This window comes from Rhipicephalus sanguineus, chromosome 3 (genome assembly GCF_013339695.2).
Source record: "Rhipicephalus sanguineus isolate Rsan-2018 chromosome 3, BIME_Rsan_1.4, whole genome shotgun sequence".
Taxonomy (NCBI): Eukaryota; Metazoa; Arthropoda; class Arachnida; order Ixodida; family Ixodidae; genus Rhipicephalus; species Rhipicephalus sanguineus.
In genome coordinates, this window is record NC_051178.1 from 192,943,796 (window position 1) to 192,958,096 (window position 14,301).

At 46.1% G+C, this 14,301-nt stretch overlaps 1 protein-coding gene across 1 annotated transcript in view; it reads right to left on the bottom strand.

Moving 5' to 3' along the window:
• LOC119387954 (26S proteasome regulatory subunit 8) overlaps nucleotides 1-14,301 on the bottom strand; it is a 29,386-nt gene that overhangs the window by 3,091 nt on the left and 11,994 nt on the right. The window contains exons 9-10 of the mRNA XM_037655537.2: nucleotides 10,485-10,583; nucleotides 5,696-5,893 (exon numbers count right to left, since the gene is read on the bottom strand). Of these exons, the coding sequence (XP_037511465.1) occupies nucleotides 5,696-5,893; nucleotides 10,485-10,583 (297 nt within the window). The remainder of the gene's footprint in view (nucleotides 1-5,695; nucleotides 5,894-10,484; nucleotides 10,584-14,301) is intronic.

Genomic DNA, 14,301 nt, shown 5'->3' on the forward strand with positions numbered 1-14,301 from the left:
TCGCGTGTCAGCGTCCCAAAACGCAACACCAAGCACGCTGCGCGCCGATTTTTTGTCGCTACAGCTAGGCATAGCTGATCATTGACAGACCGGAGATCGGCGGCCTTCGTTCTTAAATCGGTGTTCCCGTCCCGGAAGTATGCTAAGCGATGTTTGAAGTTACTGAATTTGGTGTGTCCGTGGTAGAAAAGTCCGCTCTAAAGGAGTCCTGACCACCTTGCTGGCCTGACATTTTAGTCAATTATATCCGAATGTCCGTTGTACCAGAATCCGTTGTAAACGAAGCTCAATCAATGGAACAAATACGGAGGTCGGCATAACGCCGCAAATTGGTATGTAATATCCGAATGTCTGTTGTAAACAGATCCGTTGTAACTAGGTTATACTGTATTTTGGACTTCTTCGCGAAAGTCGCGCCGCTTTTTTGGGCTTCTTTTGTGATGATAATGTGCTTCTTAGCTCGGTAGCATCTGGCAACTCTGATCCACGTCCATATCACGTGGCAGACATATTTTTTCCGTCTCGCTGTTTTCTTTGTGTGTTCGAGCTGTGCTCCGATCGACGTCGTGTTAAGATTTTTTTGAGTATGTTCATTGCAGATGAGTACTAGTGGCACGAGAAGGCAGTTCTCAGCTGCATTTAAAGCTTAATGTTGTTGACTTCACCGAAGCGAACAGCAACATGGCCGCTCAGCGCCACTTCGGCATTTCTGAAGAAGGCGTGCACTATTGGAGAGTGCAGAAAGGCAAGCTGGAGAAATGCAACCCGCAGAAGACATCATTTCATGGGTGGAGTGCAGTTCATCCGCAGCGTGAAGATGCGCTCGTGGACCTTGTTCGGGAATTTCATGCACGCTTGCTGCCAGTGACCATGAATACCATTCGCAAAAAAACCGTGGAACTCGCTCAAGAAGCTGGGCTCCCAAGAGAAGAGTTCCGTGCACCAAACTCATGGATGCGTCGATTCATGAGACACAAAGGATTTTCTCTCCGGCAGCGCACATCGATCTGTCAAAAGCTGTTGGAAGAGTTCGAGGACAAGCTTGTGGACTTCCGGCGCTTCGTGATCCAACTTCAGGAGGACAATAACTACATGATGGGGCAAATTGGCAATGCTGATGAGACCCCCACGCCGTTTGACATGCCTTCGTCGACCACGATCACAGAGCACGATGCCAAGGATGTGAAGCTCTTGTCCACTGGCAACGAGCACTCGCGTTTCACCGTTATGCTGGCTTGCATGGCAGACGGCAGAAAGCTACCACCCTTCGTCATTTTCAAACGAAAAACAATGCCGAAGGAAGCGTTCTGGCCCGGTGATGTCGCTCACGTGAATGAGGCCATCATGCTTGAATGGATTCGAGCGGTCTGAAACCGTCAGCCAGGTGCACTGCCGTGTCACTGCAGCATGCTGGTTTTGGATGTGTTTCGCAGTCACCTGACCGTTGCTGTGAAACGCGGACTTGGCAACAGAAGAACGGATTTCATCATGATACCAGGTGGTATGGCTTCCACCCTCCAGCCGCTCGACGTTGTGTTGAACAAGCCTTTCAAGGGCCGGGTACAGCTGGGGTACCAGGAGTGGATGTCCAGTGACAACCCAAAGACACTGACGGGCCGCCTACAGAGGCCTCCACTTGCGACCGCCTGTGACTGGGTGCTTCTGGCCTGGCTTTCTTTGCCAGATGCCATGGTGCAAAATGCTTTCAGAAAGTGTAGCATCAGCAACAAGCTCGATGGCATGGAAGACGATGCCCTGTGAGAGGCGGCCAGTGACAAACGCTCGTCTTTGGAAGACAATGATGATGCTTCTGACAAATAAGAGAAGCTCTGAAAGTAGTTGAGGGGTGCTCAGATGATGGGTGAGCGATGCCGTTCGAAAATACAGTCGAACACGGATATATCGAACCCACATATATCAAATTTTCGGTTATATCAAACTCTTAAATTATCCCCTTGAAAATCCTTTGTAAAAGTATAGAAATTCGCACGTCTATATCGAACGGTATTTTTACCCGCCATCGGATACATCGAACACCGCGCGAGCTGGAAGGCGTGCTTCGGCACTCGCTGAGCCCTGCGACCTTCACGGCACCGCGCCTCAGCCAACACTCGAAACGCTAGAAAAACGTGAGGGCGAGAGGGCTCGGACTGTACTCCTGCTGGGCGCATTCTCCAACTTGTGGAATGGCTTTTTTTTTTGCTTTTTTTTTCTCTCTCTTTCTCCTACGCTCTCCGCGTTACCGTCGGCTCGGAGAGCAGGAATGAAGGAGCTGGCAGCCTCCTCCTTTCGCCTTTTATTTCTTTTTTTTGTTGCTGTTTTGTGAGTTTTGATCAGCCAACCACAGCCCGCCCCTTTCGTATTTGCTCAGCCAACCACAGTTCGCGCCTTTTGTACGTCGCTGCTGCCCTCGCAGGTTGCCCGGGCGCCCAAGTAGCCATCGCCGCCATCGCGATTGATCGCGAGTGCTTTGTTGGCGGAGTTCACTTCCGTGAATTGTCGCATACCACCGCATTCCTCTTTTGTGTGCGAGCTCAAAAACATCCAGCTGAAGTTTCTGCTGGCCAACACGACAGCGAAGCTGCAACTGCTCGACCAGGGCATCATCAAGTCCTTCAAGGTGGGCTGAATGTTGACCTGCTTGGTGCCATTCAAACGGTCACGGGCGCCTGGTGAGATGTGAAGACGGACACTGTGGCCAACTGCTTCCGGAAGGCAGGCTTCGTGATGGCGGAACTTGCGGAAACCAGTGAAGACAGCGACGACAAGTGCATAGACGACGCATTTCATGAGTTGTCGTCCCTCTTCCCGGCTGCCGTTCCACCAGAAGTGTCTGCGGACGATTTTGAGGAAGCGGACTGCAATGTTCAGGCTGTTGCGAGCCTCGCAGACGAGGACATTGTAGCTGCGGTCGCACAGACCCAGGATGCCCAGGCCGACAGCTCAAGTGGCGACGAAGATCGTCTGGACGAGGCGGCGGCTATACGCGCGTACTCCGCCGCTGAAGGGGCGGCAGCGTTCGGCTCAATTTGCCGTTTTTGCGGCGACATGGAGTGAACCGGACTGTCGCACCTGGACAGCCTCAATAAGATGGAGGCCAACGTCTTCAACTTCATTTCGAAGACGAAGAAGCAGGCCAAGATAAGCGATTTTTTTTCGCGCAAATAAAACATTCTGTTGCATCGTGTGTGTGGAATTAGTTGTCATTCTTGAATGCGCCGATTGTGGGTGATCGTCCGTCACTGGTAAGGTCTCGGGGCCTGTATTTTTTTATACAGTAAAACCTCGCTAATTTGAACTCGGTTATTTCGAAATCCCACATAATTAGAAGGGTTTCTGTGGTCCCGTATTTTGCAATGTAAACCTGAGTGGATAATTTGAAGTGGCGGTCAGCGCCAGCCTGGTTAATTCAAAAACTTTGGGCGCCATGTGCCAATTCCCAATCCCGATTTCGCCGCAAATCCGCGGAAGCGACGGCCCTTAGGAGCCACAGGGCAATGCAATGTAGCGATATTAATGAGTGACAGTTGAAGCAACCCAGCCTCGCTGCTGCTAGCGCAAAAAAGAAAAGAAAACACTGTCTCGTGGTCAGCTAAAACGTGCGCCTGCGGAAAAGAAGACGTGCTTCACTGCAACACAGTGGTGACACGCGGGCAGCATGTTGCATGCTTCTCGCAACGTTAGCGTGTCATGATTTAGCCATTCTTTTTGGGAAAAGAAAAGATAATAAAGGACGGTCTGACGGAATTCATGGTGTATGCAAACCTCCGATTGGCGGAGTTCTTGCCTGTAACGCCTACTTCGAAAACTCAGTGAAAACTTCAATGATCATGTTTTCCAGCCAGAACACATTGCCGATTCCGTCACACTGGCCATTATCATATTCTTTATTTTACCAGAAAGAATGGGCGAATGGTCGCATCATGACGCGCTGAGGCTGCAAGGAGCAGGTGACATGCTGCCCGCATGTCACCACTGTGCTGCAGTGAAGCACGCCTTCTTTTCCGCAGGCACGCATTTCAGCTGACCACGAGACTCTTTTTTTTGCCACAAACTAGAAGGCCAAACGACCACCTCTGATTACTTTCAGTAATTCAAAGTTCCTTGCATCCCGCTTTTTCTATGTTTCGTTAATTCAAAAACCCGCTTAACTAGAAAGTTTTTCACAGTCCCAGTGACTTTGAATTAACGAGGTTTTACTGTATAGAATTTTTCATATATCGAACTAATTCACAATCCCCTTCGAGTTCGATATATTCGTGTTCGACTGTAAATACATTTCAGCGATTTTGGGTCTTTTTTTTTTTTGTCACCTAAACTTGGGGGGTCGACCTATATTCCCACTTGACCTATAGTCCGGTTTATATGGTATCTGCTCGGGCATGCGTGTGGCGTAGCGCTAGTTTAAGCCTACTGTTCACTCTTGATAGGCAACAACTCAAGCGCGCTGAGCCGCCGATCGCTGTCGCCTCGGTGAGTGGGACCGCGTTCAAGTGCACACCACTTTGTAGAAACAAAAGCAGCTTGCTGATGCTGAATTGAGCATTGCGGGCGCCGATAGACCTCGCTGCATTGACACTCGCCAAGTGCCCGCATATGGTACAACAAGCGTAGCGCTGTTGTAACCATATGCTTGCTTTTATTAGGCGGCCACCGAAACGCGCCTCCATCCGCTACCAGGGCCGCTAGGGCATCGCTGAGATGCAGAGTGCACATCACTTGCAGAAAGCTCGTCGCCGCTGCAATAACCCAACTAGCTAATCGCCGCATCTGTGCACAGTCTAGAACGAAGTGGGCACGAAGAACGCTCAAAAGGCAAAGGCGAGTACGGTACAGTAAAGAGCCCCGCAGTGACAGCTTGAGCCGAGCAGGCGACGATCGGCTTCACGCGGCTGTATCTTAAACTGTGTCAGTTTTTGCTTAGTGGCAGATCGCGGTGCAGACGCGCACACATGTAACACGGAAAGCCGATACTGTCTGCTTTGTTGCTATGTCAGTTGCTGCATATCCCGGACCCTGCAATAGTTTCGAAATGCCCCTTGGCCTCACCACTGCGCGCTATCGGACGGTCGTGCAAGAGAGCCAGAATCTTTCCTGCGCTTTGGCAAAAAGAAAAGACGCTGTGTTGTGTACTTGAGGCAATATTTGCAGTGGAGCTATATTTATTTGTTGGCGGCGATGGCGTGCATTAGGAGATGCAAATTTGCAGCTGCTGGTTGACGTGCACTACCATTTGGTACGCAGTTATTCCGTGTTCACGGCAGGTACATATTAATGAGGCTTCACCGTATCAAGGTTTCTGAAATATTTAGGCAGCTGTTTGTACAGTGCTGCTTTTAGCAAAACACAGTTGTTTGTGAGCCTAGCTGTCAGGCCTTGTATATTGACGCAAATTTCACACACACGCACGCACGCACGCGCGCGCGCGCGCACACACACACACACACACACACACACACACACACACACACACACACACACACACACACTGCAAGAACTATCTCACACAAGAATTCCACATAGTGCATCTACTTCTGGGAGTGGCATCAGTGCTGAAGTACCAATCTAATAAAGGTCAAACGATTTAAAGTAGCCTGCGACCTTATTATGTATTCCGGACATTCTTGCAGGTTCTACAACAATCTTTTTTCTGTCACTTCAAGAGTTGAATCGATATTCAGAAAAAGGAACTTACCTTAGCAACAGCCATCTCAAAATCCTCTTGAGTGACATGGACGCGTCGTTCCCGCAGGGCATACATGCCTGCCTCGGTGCACACACCTTTGACTTCAGCTCCTGATGCACCAGGCATCATCTCTGCAATCTTGCGCAGGTTGATGCCTCGCGTCAGGTTCATTTTGCGTGAATGGATGCGCAGGATGTCTAGACGTGCCTGCAGAAAAACATGCAGTCACACGTATGATGAGGAGTGAGGCAACACACGAGCTGTGCAAAACTATTTCCTACAAAAATTACTACAGGTAACACTGGTGCCGCTATGCTAGTAGTACATGTCAACTAGTCCAATCTTCATGCTTTTGTCTTTGGTTGGCCTTGTGGCGTTAGTATTTATTATAAAGTCATCTTTTGAATTACATTTTTCTGAATGCATGAAGCAAATAAATTTCTGCGCAAAGGCATAGGTACCGTCGAACTTATGACACACCATTTTGCTAAAAAATAATCAATGAATCAGTGAAGTCATAAAGCCGTTTGACATCAGAAGGATATAATGTGGGTTTACGAAGGACCAGTGCCAAAAAAATAAAGGTGGCGCCAGTGAAACATATACATGGTGTCATAGGTGCTCGTGCAACAAATTTACACTCACTTCAGGTTGACAGTACTCACGCGACAACAGATGATGCTATGTGCTCCTCTGTTCTAGTGCACATTCTCTTCTATGAACACCAGAAAAATGTGCATACCAGTTAAGCAGCCTTGCAAAGTCTGTTGTGCCCTTTACTGGTACTGAATTTTCTTACATTCGACCTCACATTCCTTTTTTGACAACACCTGACTGGCTTGAGTGCCACTGGGCCGCGCACTGATCCCAGCAACTACTTTGGGCATGGCACTGGAGATTAAACTCACAGGGTCCTTTATGCATTCACCTAAGATGACTCGAATGCAAAAGCCATCTTCTTTTGATACTCAGTCAATGTATTGACCCTGCCCTGCCACCCTCCGAAAGCTTTCTTTCTGCACCTAACGCAGAGCCTATATGAACGGCCCACCTTTGACCAAGGTATGATGTCATGTGATGGCGTCACCACATGACATTACGTCACACAAAGTCACAGTGACATCATAATGACGTCACAAATTTTGATGATCTGTGACGTGATGACATCACCACATGACGACATCACACGATCACATTTTAATAATAATAATAATAATAACGTTTATTTCCACCAATACAAAGTTGATGGAGGGGGTGAGAATAAAAGCGACTGTCCGCTTGACTATGTTCTCACCCCCCTTTACATCAGACAGAGGCGGTGGCGGCAACAGAACACAAGATCTGACGAGGGTATACACAACATTCTGGAATCTAGCAATAACAGAAATTCGCAACAGCAGGCTGCGGTGCTGGCAGAAAGAAAAAGAAACACAATGCAATAAACATGTATACCTACAAACATAGATCAGACGTCAGTACATAAACTACATATACACTAAACACAAAATTTACTATACCGGTAACAGTGTTGGTTATATCCTCATTTTTATTTAGGCACGATTATTTCAAGGAGTTTTCAATGTCAGATGAGTTAATGAGATATTGGCGTAGTTGAGAAAAGGTGATGTCTGCTATGTCAATACCTGAGGAATGTAGTCTGTTTAAATGTAACGGTAGCTGATAGGTAATTTTTTGTTGTCCATAATTAGTCCTCGTACGAGGAAGGATCCAGTGTGGTTGATGACGGTGGGGGTATTTTGGTTCATAACGCATCATGGAAGCTAACTCTGTAATAGTGGATAGACGTCTTTTTGTTCGATCTTATAGTTGCGTAAGAGCCTGTAACTGTAGAGGTTGAAAACATTCATGATTTCGTGTTCATTGAACAAATGTTGCGTTGTATGTCTGTAAGGAAGGTTATAAATTAGACGAAGGATTTTATTATGTAGGGGTGAAATCTTCCGTAAATTTGTTTTAGTCGTCGTGCCCCACACTAACATGCAGTAGTTTAGATGTGAAAGAAATAAAGCATTGTATATAGCAAGTTTTGCTTTTAAAGGTAAAATAGATTTATGACGCCAAACTATACCAACCGCTATGGATGCCTTTAATAAAATACTGTTTATATGGTACTGTTTATCCCTCTTTCCTGACGTCGCAGGATGACGACACCAACAGTCCATTTATTAAGGCCTTAATAAACCAATTTTGTTGAAGCATTATTGCAGCTACATAAGTGCACCTTGTCACCAGGCCCAAGCAATACAAGGGACCATCAGTTAACAAAAAACGCTTTCTTTGTAAAAATTCTAACACTTTTCACATCTGCAGCAGACATGATGGTGCTGGTGGATGAACTCTGTGCACCTATGCAAAATGTTGACGCTAAAACTACCAAACACTCACAGTTGTCAGTGCTCAGACCATGAACAACATGTTTGCTTTAAGACCACAGTGAAATTTGCAGATTACATTGCAAGAGCAAAGGAACCTTCAGCTATTTGTTAAACATAGTTTGTGGGTGAATAATTTATGATGTATGAAAGGGGAACAACACAGACATGAAGTGCAGCTCTTACTCGGGTCATCAAGCTATGGCCAAGCCAAAAAAATCGTGCTTGATAAAATGTCCCGACTAAAACCAAAACACAGCTACATTCTCCTAGCTTTTCTCACTCAAAACCTGCCGACTAAGAGCGAAGTTTACCCTGATTCAAACATATTCGGGTTCAACAAGAGACTAGTGCAAACACATGCATGCCAACTAGAAAATTCACTGCTAAAGTCAGATGCTTGTCACTACAGTTGAACCCCGCTACAACGAACGCCAATTCTACGAAATTTCCGGTACAACAAAAAATTCTCGGTTCCCCGTCAACAGTCCATAGGAGTCAATGCCTAAGTATGCTCGCCACAAGGAACACTTTTTCTGCTGCCGTTCCTTCCGCTTCAACGAAATTTGACGATGCTATTCCGGGCTCAAAAATTTAATTTGCCGTGCAATAAACACAATCTCGAACATTTTGGTGCATTTTAGAACATAGAGATACATCTACAAAGTCTAAATCACGTGTTGGCACTACCAGAAACCGCCGCTGTTGACTGAGCATGGGTGCTGCCATCGCTTGATAGCGACAGCAATGAGACTGCCCTGCTTTCGCAACAGGCTTGAGTTGCTTCTTAGTCGCAGACAATCCGAAGCTATAGCTCAGTTGTCCATGCTAGGTCCAACCGCACAATGATTCCTTTTATCATGCCTTTCCAATGCCACGGCCACTACATAAAAAAATAAAAAAGGTGTGGCCTGCTGCGTCGCGTCGCCGTCAATGGGCGAGCGCGTCTCGGCCGAGTTGACAGTTGCAGCTGCTGTTTTTCGTGAGGACGCCACCGCTCCTGTACTCAAGGCAGACGCCGGTTCGTGCTACAATGCATGTGGTCGCCCCAGGATTTATGTGTGTTCGTGTGCTTTCTTGTGTGCTTTTTTTGTGTGATCATGTGTGTGAGCAGCTTGCCTCATATTTCCTGTGCTTGAGTACGGTTCTTCGGTGTGTGCGTGTGTGGCAGGCGGTTTTTTCTAGTGGCGTGATGCCACGAAGCTGTTGTGTACCGCTGTGCAACTCGAACGCGAGAAAAGACACTGCTGTATAGTACTACGAATTCTCCTGCGATCTACAGCATCGGGAAGTGTGGCTGAAGAATATTTCTCGCCAAGGACTGTCAGGGAAAGGAAGCAAGTGGGAGCCAAGCGACAAGTCGCTGGTATGTTCATTACATTTAACTGCTAATGACTACAAAAAGAACATGAAGATTAAGCTTATGCTTCCGACTGCGGTCCCGTCTGTGTTTCCCGGTTATCCGCGCTATTTGCAAAAAAAGAACACGCAGCCCAGGAAACGCCGGCAAATGAATCCAGCTGATGACGCAATAGCTTGGGCAGGTGATTGTGAAAGCTCAGGAGAAATTCCCAAGACCAAATGTTCCTCGCACCCTGGGAAAGACGAGATCGAAGCGCTCGTTCCACAGTTGGCCTCAGAATCATGCACAGAATGCAGCTTTCCTGTAGATCAGGCCTCCCAAACCACAGTCAAAGAAAGCAGTGAACAGATCGAAAAAGAGAGTCGCTCGTCAAGGAGAACACTTGAAAAATTGCAGGCCTATCAAGATAAAATGAAGGAATGCCTTTTAACTCTCGATTATTCGTAATAGAGCACTTCTTTTCATGTCAGGTGATTAAAGCGGGCAACCTTCATGGAGAGTATTGAGGCCCACTCTACAAAATATTGGCACTCCTAGGACTAACTGTTCGCATATGTGGGGTAATCGGCACTTCTAATAACGATTTCAGTATTCAACCTGTAATGTGCTACTATAAAATGCGTCATTCACGGCTTGATTTGAGCCACTGTCGCGCGTACCAATGCGTCTGTGAAAGTGCTTCTCCATGAATGGCTGTCTGGAGCAGTGGCGCCAGAGTGGGCGCTAGGAGAACGTATTAGCGCAACTGTGCAGTTCATGTTGCGCACCCGTGCCTCTGTTTGGTTCGTTCGCGGAAGCCGTTGTTTCAGCATGCTTTTCAACATGGCGTCGCTATGCATATATGAGAATCGTGTCATGACGCTGCTGGGGAAACAAAGGAAGCAGCCGACACTTTTTGAATTTTGGAAATAAAAGTTTCTCTGTTCTAACTCAGGTCAGCTATATTTTTTTCTATTTCACTACAACGAAACGTTCGCTTGAACAAAATTTTTTCCGCGCACCATCAATTTCGTTGTTGCGAAGTTTCACTGTATTACTATACCTCTTCATTCGGCGGAGGGAACTCGATCTTTCGGTCAATCCTGCCAGGTCTCAGAAGTGCGGGGTCAAGAATGTCGATACGATTGGTGGCCATGATCACCTGAAAAGCAGGACAACATGGCAGAGAAAGTACAGTATGCCACACTATGACACAAGCTACCTACCCCGAGAGGAATTTCAGCATACATTACGAGAAGCTTACTTGTTATGTGAATGAAACAGCAAATCCATACATGGCTTATAAATTTTACTCCAGATGAATAGAAGGAAGGCTAACCCTTTGAGGGTCAAATTTTTTCGCAAAATGCAGTTTAAAAATGTGTATTTTTTTTTATTGCTGAAATAAATTCTTCGGACGATTCTATAAAAGAAAAAAAATTGTCTAAAATTTTCGGGGGGACCGTAACGTGACTAAAAAAAAATCATTTTTGTTGTTACATACACACGGTTTATTCATGAGTAACATCAAGCAAAATCCCCCAAAACACTTATACAATTTTTGATCAATAAAAATTATGCCTTGTATTAAACATAGCTCACAGACATAGAAAAATAAGCGCAGCAGAGTACTTTCCTGGTAAAAAAAAATGTTCGTACTCCCAAAAACAGGAAACGCAACCACAGAGGCGTCGTTTGTGTAATTTAGCGCCGTATGGAAAAAAAAATTTTAACGCGCCCTAGGGAGCAATAAACGAGAGAGTCACAAGCGGTCACCCTTTGAGAGATTAGAAACAAGACAGCCATCAGCATTGCAAGCGTGAGAAGCGATAACCACCAGAAGGATGAAACCAAAACCAGCCGCACCGCGTGCGTGCACTCTGTTGAGCGAGTGAAAGCCGCCGCGCCGCTTTAGAAAGCAAAAGAAAAAAAAAGCCAACGAAGAGACATCGGCGCATGAAAAAAATTCCACGTATTCCCGAAGCGTGGCAGCACATTCCAAGCAAGAGAAATGATCAAAAAAGGCGCGCGTTTTAAACCAGCTGCACTGCGGGCGCTCTGCTTTGCGAAGCAAAAAAAAAAAAAACAACGGAGAGACATTGGCGCATGAATAATATTCCACGTATTCCCGAAGCGAGGCAGCACGTGACAAGCACGAGAAATGATCGAAAAAGCTGTGCGTTTAAAACATACAGGAAGTGCCGTACATGTACGGCGAAAACCCTCAAAGGGTTAAACTCAAAGCTAAAGAAACCTGCCTTCCAAACTCCAGAGAACCAAGTGTAGCTGGAAATCAACGCTTTGTCTTGTAAATTTCCTGTACCCCCTGAACAAGAAGTGGCCATACTTTAGCATACTCATCACCTCACAGAAGGTGATCCACGTACTGCCATCGTACTTCATTCTCCAAATACGTACAGTGAAAGTCCGATTTTTCGGACTCCCTAGGGACCACGAAGTCCTAAAAAAACAGGCAGTCCGAAAAAATAGATTCATGCCTTTGTATTCCGCTCAAGTGGTCAAATCGCCATAGCCATGTCCGAAGCAGCTTTAGTGCCTCCAAATACACTTACCAGACATTTTGGTGAGCGCCCACGCTCTTGTGAAGACATTTGGTACCCCGCACCAACCGCCGATTGCAAATTTGCATCTAGTGATGAGCACTGCCGACACCATCAAAACACAGAAAGAATTACGGCTCTCTCGCATGTAGTGTTTGGAAATGATGATGCAGAACACAAAGGCTGTGGAGGAAGACTCCTGCTTTCACTGATGCACGGGCGCATGTAAATGATGTGCTATTGTACAAAAATCTCTGCCGACAGGCAGCATTTGCTGCAGCGTCAGCCGATCGTTCCTAGTTGTACGTAGCACATTGCCAACTAAGCTGACGCCGTCACTGCCGGGGCACTTGCTGTACCGTACACATGCGTTTGTAATGAAAGTGTTCGTGATGCCCACTCCGTTTCTGACCGCACACGGGCGTTGCGATGGCAAGCTGCTTTCATTTGTCAAAGCAGCGCATCTGTGTGGCGGACTTAGTGGTCTCGCACAAAGAGGCAACATCAATGACAGCATGACGCGTTTAGTACACTCAGAACTGCACTGGCTACATGCACTACCAAGCAGTTAGCCCAAGACGCTTATCATGAAGGGTTGTCAGTAAGCGTGTGCGAATATTTGAGTGTTAAGAATATTCGAATGAATATTACAGTATTCGAATTCGCTTCGACACGCATTTAAAATATTCGAAATTTCGAAATTACAGTATTCGAATTCGCTTCGACACGCATTTAAAATATTCGAAATTTCGAAATGAACGAAACACGTATATTAACCCCTTAAGTGCTTTATTTTTTTGAAAATTTCCCAACCAAAAGTGCCTATATTTTTTATTGCTGATTTCGAATTTGACTGTACTAAAAAGTAGCTAGTCGATGTTGAAAAAGTATTTGTACCACATACTTAGTCAAATCAAAACACGGAATAACGCAAGGGGGCCTGTTGCAGCTCCTGCACCAAAAGCGAGTTTCCTTTCTCAACTTTTTCCCGTTTTCTCCTCGCTTCCGAGAGGAAATGAAGCACTTTTGAAGAAACTGCTGAATATATTCCATAAGGTCATCTGGCGATGACGAGTTGAAAGTCTTGCCTTAATATAATAAAGTTGTTTACTACTACTTGCCTCGAATGACCAAGAATGGAAAGCGGGGAGGCTTCACAGGAGGATAGTCCGCATCAAGCAGGATCCACTTGCGAGCACTCGCAATGTTCGCTTCCGAGCTGTTTTCATCATCACCGGAGGAGATGCTCAATTCACCGCCATCGCTGTCTTCACTTCCGGACACAAGATAAACATCTGTATCCGAATCATCATCACTCGAAGAAGATGACGAAAATGATAAGCTTCTTTTTCGTGTTGACGAGCCAGTTAAGCATGGGTGGCCGCCACTGCAAGCCATCTTTTCATACAAAAACCGCGCTCTTTCCGCAGGAGAAAAATGAATTGTCAAGTAAATGCTGCCATCTGGTGGATTACACGCAATCTAAGCTGTAAAAGAGTGCCTCTTGTCCTGAATGCTAGAGGGGAGTACCTATTCTACTAGGACGTGCTCTGCTCATCCAAAGTAGTTAAGGGGTTAAACGGCATGCAACCTCCTGTAAAGGTGGTTTCACTGCAGCGTAGGAGTGCTATGCCGTGAAAACACCTATCCAAGAAAAATCCGCAATGCGGCGAAGCCCCACCTGAAGGTTAAATGAACATATTACCCTCACGTAGATTGATCACTCTTTTTAAGTTTAAGAGCTTGTTATACGGGCTTACATGCTCTAAGTATAGCAAATGTTAAAACCTAACGTATTTTACTGGTTATTACTTGCATTCTACTCAAATTCAAATCCAGCTACTATTCAAGTTTGCTTCCCCTTTACCTTGAACTAAAATGAATGAAATTTGCACATGCCTTGTTCCAATTAAAAAATACATATTATTCAGGTTAGTTGAGTCATGATAAATATGTTCATTTTTCTTTATAATATGTGATATATTCTATTCGAACTATTCAATTCGAAATTATTCGATCATATCACTATTCATTTCGAATTCGCTTCGAACCTAAAATTTATTATTCGCACATCCCTAGTTGTCAGCGATGTCATACTGGCACGTTTGCCACCTGCCGCCATCACGCCCCCATGCATTTCTGCTGCTGGTCCGTAAAGATATCGCCGCGATAGTGGCTCCTTCGAATTTTCGGTCTCCTTCACCCCACAACACTTGTGGATTGCGGCAAAGCTGACTTTCGGACACTGCTACGGCCGTGAACAGATCGACCCGCGAAAGCGCTGGTTCGAACCTAGACGCGGTAAGAGTGGGGGCTTCA